A 10,711-nucleotide genomic window follows, 5' to 3' on the forward strand; every position below is an offset into this window, starting at 1 on the left:
GGAGCACTTTGTACTCCCAGTCGGGGAGCTGATCCGGACTCCTGTCGATACGCTCGTGAAATGTTGGAATGAGCAAAATAAGGATCACATGATATCAGATTGTTCCATTGCTTGCATACCACCCTTAAATCGTACAAAGTATTAGCTTCTAATCTCTTAAGGATATTGAAGATGTAATTTTTGTCAAGTCTTTTGTTACTCATAAGACTTTTTATCACATATTATTACCATCCATTACGCTAGGTCAATGATAATATTTCACTATAAGAATTTTGAAGCAGAAATTTCTCATCGAGGGAGCTTGGGAATCACTAATGAACCAACTAAGCACTCCTTGAAGTAGAAGAGCTCCAATCAATTTCTTTTAAGAGAATAAACACACACTTCTAGTTGAGTTACTCCCAATTAGCAATCCTAATCTTGTGTGCACGATGGCTTTTCGATCAAATTCTCATAGACGGCGTAAAAAACTGTTGTTTTAAAAATCTATTTGAATATGAAAGCGAACAATCTGCAAAAAAAGTGTTTGACCGGGTTGATCGAGGAACTTTTCCAACGATCAAGTCAGCAAAAACGTACAACTTTAGAAGAAAATAACTTGTACAACTCTCAATGCAAAAAAGGGAATCACCGTATAATGCGTACCTGTGTAGATATTTATAGATCTTAAGAATATGACTTATTGTGGTCGTGGAGTTCTATTTGAACTTTATCAGCAATTAGTACTTCCTAACTTTATTAAGAGCTTTATACCTAACTTTAAGGAAGTTAGCTGCAACTCAAAAGGGTTTAAGTATCTAAGACTACTCTATTTCCATTCACATTATTTAAGTATCTAACACTACTCTATTTCCTTTCTTATAGGCTTCTCTCTGTGAGTGAGTGAGTGAAGAGTGAGTGAGTGAGTGAGAGAGAGAGAGAGTCAGTCATGTCCACGTTCGTTCGGTTGATGCTCTTAATCGCCTTCTGCTTCGTATCTATCCATGGAACAATAGCTGGAAATCGACATATAGTCAATTTCAGATCAGCAAATCTCTTCCCTGAAAGCTTAACTTGGGATCCAAAAGCGCAGCACTTCGTCGTAGGTTCCCTTCACGGTCGCTCCATTAAAGCTGTTTCCGATGCTGGTGTCGTCGAAATCCTAATCACCGATTTCGACCTTCCTCTTTACGTTTCAATTCTCGGCCTCGCCGTCGATTCATTCCACCGCCGTCTCCACGTTGTTATCCACGCTTTCGATCCTCACCCACGCTTCGACGCTCTCGCCGTTTACGACCTCCGTTCTCGCCAACGTATCTTTCTCCTTCCACTTCCTTTCACTGACCCCAACTCTTCTTCTGACCGTCAAATGCCCAACGACGTCGCCGTCGATTACCGCGGAAACGCTTACGTCACCAATTCTGCCGGCAACTTTATCTGGAAGGTAAGCGTCGATGGAGAATCCTCCATCTTGTCAAGATCTCCACTCTTCAATTCCCAACACGTTTACCCCGATGAACCCTACAGTTTCTACGGCCTCAACGGCATTGTTTACGTCAACAAGGGGTATCTGCTCGTGGTACAATCGAACACCGGAAAATTATTCAAAGTGGATCCCGATGACGGCAGGGCACGGCTGGTGAAAACAGGGAAAGACTTGAAGGGAGCGGATGGAATCGCCGTTCGAAAGGACGGCGTTGCCGTGGTTGTTTCGCCTTCCAGGGCTTGGTTTTTGAAGAGCAGGGATGGTTGGGAAGAAGCTGTGGTATATGACGAAACTGACCTCGATACTGACAGGTTTCCCACTTCGGTTACCATCAGAGAGGAGAATAGGGCTTATGTGGTATACGGGAAGGTGGACAAGGGTATCGCTGAAAGCTTGGAAACGGAGGAGTTCAGCATAGAGGAGATAGAATCGGCGGTGGACAATAGAGAGGAGGCTATTTGGTTGTATATTTTGATCGGGTTGGGCTTAGCAATATTCTCCTATTGGAGATTTCAGATGGGTCGACTTGTTAGAGATCTGAACAAGAAAACTGCTTGAAGATCTAGTTCAGTACCCGAATTAGAGAGCCATAGTCAAAGGAGATCTAGGTTTGGTGTCATGTAGTCATTTTTTTATTATCATCTGATGTTTGCTGTTAATGTAGGAGTTATTGCTTTATTAATGTTGATTATGGTTCGTAAGGTTATCTTCGCAGTCAGTTGATGTATTTTTTTCCGTATGTGATGTCAATGTGTTAAGTCTACAGAAAAGAGATTTCAAATCAGTAATACTAATTACAACAATTCAATCAGAACAGAAAATGACTGACTCGATCTCGGATCAGCTAATTTGTACGTGGATTCTAAGGCCATAGGTAGAATTTCAATCTGATTTGGGCTGAAACCAAGTTGAACCAATCCAGATCCTGATTCCAGTTTTTGGAATCTCTGGAACAGAATCACTCTCTTTCACCAACAATAAACAGAGACGAAGATGCCTATCTATAGAAACTCACACTAGACCAAACTCCCTAAGTTAAGAAACTAGTACATGATCTCAAGACCTCCAATATACAGAGTGAAAACATGCTGAAGTATTAAACAAACTCTTGCATGTAGTTTCCCTAATTCCTCTAGTTGCCTTATTCCGATCACTTTGCTGTTATCTAAGCTCCTTTCATATGTTCCTGTGGTAATTACAGAAACAGACTACAAAGCTCCAGGACATCATCAATTATGGGAGTTACGAATCTCATTAGATTGGTAGAATTTGAATGATTGAATCTGATCTGGGTTAAAATCAAGTTGAATCAACCTGGATCCTGATTCCAGTTTTTGGAATTCCTGGAACAGAATCACTCTCTTTCATCAACAATAAACAGAGACGATGATGCCTACCCATAGAAAAACATATTATTAAACCCCTCCCCCCACCCCCAAAAAAATAAATAAATAAAGAAACTCATTAGTATTAGACCAAACTTCCAAAGCTAAGAAACTATAACATTACCCCAAAAACTCCAATATAGAGGGTTAAAACCTGCTTAAGTATCAAAGAAACCCTTGCCTGTAGTTAAGGGAATTACTAATCTCATTAGATTGGTTCGGTATACCTGGGGAGAGATTAGACTCTCATATTACTTGTAGATCTTCCACCAGGTTGAGATGGTCCAATTAAGTACAATCTTCCTTTTTTCAATTCTCAAAATTAATTAGAACCATTTGTCATCCTGCTTTACACATAGCATGAGTCCATAGCTTCTGGGGTGCTTATACGAATTCCAAAGAATAATCAGAAGAACCTATGGAGTGACAGCAGAGGAGAGAGGATAACCTCTGCTGTGGCTATGGTGGATGGTAGCATCTGCGGACAGCACTGCACATAAAACCTATGATGGTGCCAATGTAGGGTTAGTCAGATGGTAAGACCCATACCTCTTAGCTATGTGGGTTCGACCTTTGTGGACGACATACATAATATCTCCATCTCCTATATATAAAAGCGCTTGTTCCAAAAAAAAAAGCCTACAAGAAACCTTATGAATTGGCATTATTCCACATTCATGATTTTGAAGTAGCAGAGTATTGATTCATCTTTTATTATATATCTGAAGGAGAATGACTTAACACCAACCCACTCCCCACCCCAAGAGAAGGTAAAATACAAAACATGGTTGGGGGCAAGATACAGTGAATGGTGGAACATGATCCATGTAGCTGAACCCATGTCAATTGGTTAATACTTAAAAAAAAGTTCAAGCAGTGCATGGTGAAGAGAGCTAATTACAGCATAGATGCAACTTCAGAACCACTCTACCCTATAGTGTTTTAACTCCCATCCCACATCAATTTGCAAAACATTCAAATATGAATCATATGATCCACTGATGTTTCACTAAAATGTTAAAAAGCTAGACTGAGCCAGAATTTAACCAAAAATACAAACAATTAAGGTGTTATTTCAATTTCAGGGACGTTCATTTCTACCAGAGGTCCTCCAGGGAGGATGTCTTGGGGATATAGTGGTGGTGGGGGTGATGGTAGCATCTTACCCTTGTCAGATGAGCTCTTATCATCAGAAGGAGACTTTGTTATTCCAGCCTTTTCCCTGAGCATTTCTAGTTTCTCCCTGATTTTTCGTCTGATCTCAGGTTTCACAATGCGTGCATCAGCTGATTCCGCAGATAAGATGTTGACTGCAGCCAAAGAAGTACCCATCAATCTAAGCATCACATCTCTTCGTGAAGCGGTGATAGGTTGAGGGGGCAATCGTTGTTGGCAATAAATCTCTGAGTTCACCTGCAATTGGGAAAAGTAAGATAACCTTGGTTAAATAAACCACACCAAATGAACACCCACAATTATATTCTTTTGATATACCTACCATTGCCAGAGGATTATACTCTTTTCTTTTTCTTTGGAAATCCATAGCAGTCTCTATTTGTCTTAGTCCTGAATGGCAGAACAGATTCATGTACCACATTTAATTCGGATAAGGCCTTCTTGAGGTGAACATAACCAATTCCCTAACCTATCTCCATGCAATTAGATGGAATGAGAGAAGCTTGTAAGACTATGATGGACCATGCTTGACACTGGTATGAATCAGTCCCTTCTATTCTAAACACAGAACATTAGCTCCTGAAAGGCAAGCAATTCATTCTCACAAGCCCAATTTGTAGCATGCTGAATATTGTTTGGTGAAACCCAATTATATACAGATTCATGATATGTCAAAGTAGACAAGATTTCCATGTTGGACATTTGGTATGTTGTGACTCGAATTCTTGTACCCGACTTTGGAAGATGGATCCACACCGACATATTTTGCTGGGCGACCCGAATGACCCATTTTTCGAAATCTATGGTGGAAGCAAAGGGCCGTTTACCTGATTGGAGTCTCTCTCTCTCTCTATATAGCGTTTTGAGTGAGAGTTCTTGTAATGACTTTCTTGGCGATTAGTTGTGAGATCTCCTTTTGTTCTTCTTGTACATAGTGAAAACTCTTCCTCTTTGCCCATGGACGTAACATACCACATTCGGGTATGAACCATGTTAAATCTCTGTGTTTTGTGTTTTTCGTTTTGTTTCTATTTCGATTCGTTATTTCGTAGTGTTTGTTTTCACAACCTATTATACCAAATATTGCTACAATGTGATGAACCATCTATTTACCCACATAAATTAAAAGTCTTTTAGGAGTAGATTGCAACCACATGCTTGTCCTGCAACTTCTCCTAAGTGGGTACATCACAGAGTTTACCACTTGGTAGTTGCAGGTAGAGGTCTCGACATGTCAATACCCTTACAAAGCATCCATATTCAATGACACCGCAAAAGAAAATTTGTAATCCAAAAAAGCTCATAATGCCGTTTGGTTTGTGCTACCAAAAAAGTTATTCTGCTCTTTTGAACTATGACCTAAAAGTTCCAGAGGAAGAATACAAATAAAGAAAAAGAACAGTCAGACATAAATTGCACAGAGAATAAGATAACACAAGCTCTGCTTATCACTGATTAAAAAGAAAAAAATGGATCAATGCATATATAGAAAACAGAGAAAGGTTTGATTTATTGGGATTCTTGAAGATCCAACTATAGTAGAGTAAAAAAGCGTGATAATGGAAGAAGGAAAAGAACAAAATGGACTATTTACCTGGACTGGTGGTGACCTCTCAAACCCTAGGACTGTTAAGCGATTCGGTCGAGGTTGTCTGCTACCCACAACCGAAGGAGATAGGTTCACCAGTTTCGCTGACGATAAAGCCATTCTTCTCTTTGCCAACCTTCCTTTCCGGTTTCATTCACTGATTTTCCTTCACCGGAAACTACTCCGACACCGTGCAATTCCGGTTTTCAGGGTTTAGATAAAAACGAAATGAGAAAGAGATAGAGACACCGACGCTCTGCAGCGTTGGACGGTCTATCTACAAAAGATAGCATTATAGATTTTATATCTGAAATCTAAAATTCAGACGAAGGTTGTCAATCATTCCGTCTGATCCGGTTCAATATATGGTTCAATTTTTATCGGTAAGAATATATGGTTCCTTTCAAGAATCAGTACGTATAAACCAAAATTTGATTTGAATAAATTTTATTGGGTTCTTAATTGGAGGGCAATTTGGAGGGATCCGGATCATCACCCCTTTTCTGTGCTCCTCGGGTTTACCATCACAAATTCAGTAGAACCCATTGGTAAAAAATAATAAAATAAAAAAATAAAAAAAACCTTTCATCACCCAACCCCTGGGTTCCCCTATATTTATGGTGGTAAAGCCGTCCGGGAGCACAAAGTGCTACCCAATGGGTAGCTGATCTGGACTCAATTTGGAGAGAAGAAGGCGTGGAGGGAAAGGTTTGAATTGAAATTTTATTTTTATTTTATTATTTTTTTGGACAAATGCAAGAATGATATAAATATAATAATCAAGGAATTACAATATTAATAGCGGAAGAACTGTCTACCTTGCACCTCTTCACTAACCAATCTGTGAAACTTATAAGTCAAACCGTTCGTATCCAACCGAATCTCCATAGGTACCGAAATCAAGCTCGCCAAAAGGTTAGCTCACCAATTCGTCTTACAGACTCGGTGGATTGCGCAAAATTGAACCAATGAACCCTTCAATTCCCAAATATCCTCAACAACACTCATAACATACCATGGAATGTTGAGCTCACAATCTGGACAACATTTAGAGAGTCAAATTGAACCTCCACACTATGGAACCCACTTCGTATTGCTTCTTGAAGCCTAGTTCGGATGCCAAGTAATTCACAAATGAGAATATTCTCCTCCAAAGAACCAACAAGAATAACAAATATAACTTTCCATTCGTGATCTCTCTTAATCGCCCAGTACCCACCTTTAACAGCTGCCACCGAACCATCAGTGTTAATTGCCAACCATCCCTCTAGAGGTCTCAACTAATAATGCACTGAGGCCGTGGCCAACACAAAGCTACAATCAATATTCCATCTGTCGATTTCCTTGATTTTACTGCTTTTACATAGGAAGTTATCACCACTGTGCTAGATATACATCCGATAAACTAAAACAATACAAAGATTAAAGTTTGTCCATTCAAATGGAGGCAATTGTTTTACAATAAATTAATTCGCCCCAATTGCTCTCTTCTGTATCAGGATTCTTAGAAATTTCTATCAATCTCTTATTCAAAGTTTTAACATTGAAAAGTTCTTCCATTCTTCTTCTAAAACCATAAAATATTCAGATTAAACGAGGACAGAAGAAAGAGTCCTACTTTTGGCTTTGAAGCTTCAACAATAAGTTTTCTTAAGATACAACACTACAGAACTCTCCACTCCAGTTTAATGGAAAAAAAAAAAAAAAAAAAAAAAAAAAACAAAACAAAAAAAGAAGAAGAAGAAGAAACAAGGCATATGTGAAGTGGTGAACGTGTAAACTATGATTTCCTTGCATCTAGCTAGTTTACCCGTGAGGCCCATGACACTCAAAACTAAGTCATTCCAAATATGAGAAACACCGAAATTGCTTTAGTCATGCGAAATTTTTTTTTTATACAGGGCCACATTTTTATGGGAAATTGGAGAATGAGATATTACATATGCTGCCGGTAAGCGTTGAAGTCACAACCTCTTCACTGAGAAGTCAGGTTCCTAATCAATTGTTTTTGGTACAAAGGCGTTTTTTATGAGAAATTGGAGAATGAGGATATCACATATGCCGCCAATAAGCGTTGAAGCCACAACTTCTCCACTGAGAAGTCAAGTTCTTAACTATTTTACTAACCCTCCATTAGTATATTCAGTCATGTGCATTTAATACGCATGTTTAGACCATCGAAATTTCAGTCGAGATTTTGATCTGACAGCTCGAATTCTTTCGCATGAATGCGTAGGACTGAAGCAGAAATACAAGTTCCTTCAGCAATCCAATTCAGCGTGACTGGTAAAACACGGAGGGTCTAGAAGTAGTTGAAAAAAAGGGTGTTCCTGGGTCAATCTTGTGTAGCTAGTCCTATTAATTAACAGTATTGGCAGCCATATGTCTATATATTCTCCTTCAACCTTAACCCGCCTGTCTCTCTGTCTTGTGATCTCTAAGTATTAATTTCTTCTTTCTGCTTTGTATCAATGGCAAGGCCTCTTCTCCACATATACCCATAGGAAAGTTTTCATTCTTACCAGCATCGACAACCATCTTTGTACTTATAGCATTCTTCTCAGTTGTTTCAATCCTAACAATTTTATGCGCTTCTCATAAACTGCCTAGATCGCAGAGGCACGGGAAAGGGACGTCCAACTCAAGTACGAAGAACAGTCACAGTCAAAGGCATTTGTCGAATATAAGTAATCATATTAGCAGTAAGGCTCTCATGGTGGCAAAGAAGATTCCTCCAAGAAAAGCTGATTATATTATTGATGATCGTGAAGGTGATTACAACGATGATGAAGCACTCTGGACGAAGAAAATTTTGAAGGGGGAACGGTGTCGTCCGTTAGATTTTTCAAGGGAGATACTTGAGGATTTTCAAGAAGAGTCTCTTAATGAAGAGATCAATCTTTGATTCTGACGGTATGTTTAATACATCTCCACCCTTCAATATATAAGAAATTGTTAATTTAAAAAGTAATAATAAATAAATAAATAAAGATTGTAGCTTTGAGGGGTATGATTATGTACGTGAATTTATTGTTTCACCCTTAGTAGAATAAATATTTCATTGATCTTTTCTTTTCTTTATTATTTTTTTTCTAAAATAGATTTATATAAAGGTAGCCAAGTTAAAACACCTGATGTTGATCAATCAGGGAGTTATCTGCAAGAAACGGGGGTGGATAACCACCAAAACCTAGCGAGGCCGAGCCTTTTAGCACACTTTGCTAAGAAATCAACATGTATCATCAGTCTTATTTACATGATGAAATCAGTAATAAAAAATATTGCAGATAACTCACATGACAATGACCAATGCTATTACTGAAGAGGTTAAGGTTTGTCTCTCCTAGATGGTAGGATTGTGATTTCCTGCCCCAAGCCTGACCGTGGCCCCATGGCCCCACACTCACATGAGTGTGAGGTCCACATTGTGTCAGGTCTGCCCGTGTCTGGTGGGCAATGTGGACCCCGCCTTCATATGAGCGTGGGGCTAATGGGGCACGATCAGTTGGGGGTAGAGGATTTGGCCGCTAGGTGGTACATGCGATATTTCCTCACCCCCAATATGTAAAGGATCGCCAATTCCCCCACCCACCCACCAACAAAAAAAAAAAAAAAAAAAAAACCAAAAAACAAAAATAAAATTGAAAAAAATAAAAATAAAGAGGTGTAACTTCGAGGGGTATGATTATGTGAATTATTTCCTTTTTGGTAGAGATTTTGTGAATTTATTGTTAGTGGAATAAGTATTTCATTACTCATAGATCCTTTCCCCAAATTTCTCCCTAGTTCATAAGGGCTTGCTATTTTAACAACATGGTGCATTTATCATACAACATATTGGGATTCTTTACCCTTGAGGGTAGAGGATGATATAACTCTTCACACCTCTCCATCTCATATATATATATATATATATATATATATATATATATATATATATATATATATATATATATATATATAAAATTTATTTTTTTGGGGGGGAGGGGGAGGGGTTCATCTGTGAACACTGACAATGTGGATTCCCTTTCTAAATATGTGGTGGAGGGGGTGTGATGTAGTGCTATTCTACACTATCGAGGATAGAGGAATCAGACTCATCATGTAACATTTCAATACTTTAAAGTAAGATAACTACTACATCATAATCAAATGTTTTAGAATGGACTTTCTCTTATTATATGTATCTATTGTTTGTATCATTAGATTTTGGATCTACATAAGAATGGGATCGAGGAGTTTGATCATATCAAATGGTTTTAACTTAAATTTGGGACAAACACAACATGCTTAAGGGACATACTCAGCCTTCTTTCCATGACCATTGGCTGATTGTGGTGTTCTGTTTATCGCTTTATTGCTAAGTTACTAGCGAATCGCCTCAAGATAGTCACTCTCCGGGTAGTTCGTTACAATTAAAATGCCTTTGTTAATAGAAGACAAATATATTATAATATCCTCTATCAGGAGGTCATGTCATACAGGCCCAAGTTGGACATCCAATTGCTTCGATTTGAATTATCCGAAGGATATACCTTATTTATATATCAAAAGATGTGCAATCTAATCTATTTCTTGGTTGAATAGAGGCCCAAAGAAGTGAATATGGTACCCAAATAGAGATATGTAAAAGTAAAAAGTAGGTCCGATTACGCCTATTCCTAATCCTAAATGGAATGTAACAATGTACGGGTTCACAAGGAGTAAATTCGAAATTAAAGTATGGAATGACAAATATGAAAATAAGGGCTTCTGTTCATAAAAATTGTGAAAAATGTCGATTGATCCTTAGGCGGGTATGAGTTATAGTAATTTGTTCAAGGGGAAATATAGGTTCGATCAAGATTTTTTTCTCCGTAGTACCAAAAGCTAGCATGATGTCGTTAGGAACATATAGTCTCAAGGTATGGAACCTGAGAAAGAGGCTGGCCCAACTTAAATGGGATTTGATAGCTTCTTTATGGTCTAACATTCTTGCTAATATGTTATCCTAATTCCGCTTTGGATTGTAATCTCTAATAAAGAATATCACTCCATGAGCAAAGGCTTCAGTCATGATGAATCATGCAATGTAGTGATGATAACTATATACACAGC

At 38.4% G+C, this 10,711-nt stretch overlaps 2 protein-coding genes across 2 annotated transcripts; one reads left to right on the forward strand and one right to left on the reverse strand.

Moving 5' to 3' along the window:
* Nucleotides 1–844: 844 nt before the first annotated feature.
* LOC149024886 (uncharacterized) lies at nucleotides 845–2,323 on the forward strand. The gene has a single exon (XM_089143017.1). The coding sequence runs from the start codon at nucleotides 929–931 to the stop codon at nucleotides 2,021–2,023; it is 1,095 nt and encodes a 364-aa protein (XP_088999143.1). The 5' UTR covers nucleotides 845–928; the 3' UTR covers nucleotides 2,024–2,323.
* A 677-nt stretch (nucleotides 2,324–3,000) lies between these two features.
* On the reverse strand, nucleotides 3,001–5,894 carry LOC149024887 (uncharacterized). Its single transcript, XM_089145086.1, has 2 exons — nucleotides 5,621–5,894; nucleotides 3,001–4,263 (listed from the first exon to the last, which is right to left on the reverse strand). Exons 1-2 carry the CDS (start codon nucleotides 5,732–5,734, stop codon nucleotides 3,913–3,915), a joined length of 465 nt encoding a protein of 154 aa, XP_089001212.1. The 5' UTR covers nucleotides 5,735–5,894; the 3' UTR covers nucleotides 3,001–3,912.
* Nucleotides 5,895–10,711: the final 4,817 nt, after the last annotated feature.

This window comes from Hakea prostrata, chromosome 2 (genome assembly GCF_041222555.1).
Source record: "Hakea prostrata isolate BN-2017 chromosome 2, UWA_Hpros_2, whole genome shotgun sequence".
NCBI classification, from domain to species: domain Eukaryota; kingdom Viridiplantae; phylum Streptophyta; class Magnoliopsida; order Proteales; family Proteaceae; genus Hakea; species Hakea prostrata.

Coding starts and splice junctions, on each gene's coding strand:
- LOC149024887 (XM_089145086.1), bottom strand. CDS start 5,734: ATGGCTTTATCGTCAGCGAAACTGGTGAACCTATCTCCTTCGGTTGTG. Junction 4,264..5,620: donor AGAGGTCACCACCAGTCCAG/GTAAATAGTCCA, acceptor TCCCAATTGCAG/GTGAACTCAGAGATTTATTG.
- LOC149024886 (XM_089143017.1), top strand. CDS start 929: ATGTCCACGTTCGTTCGGTTGATGCTCTTAATCGCCTTCTGCTTCGTA.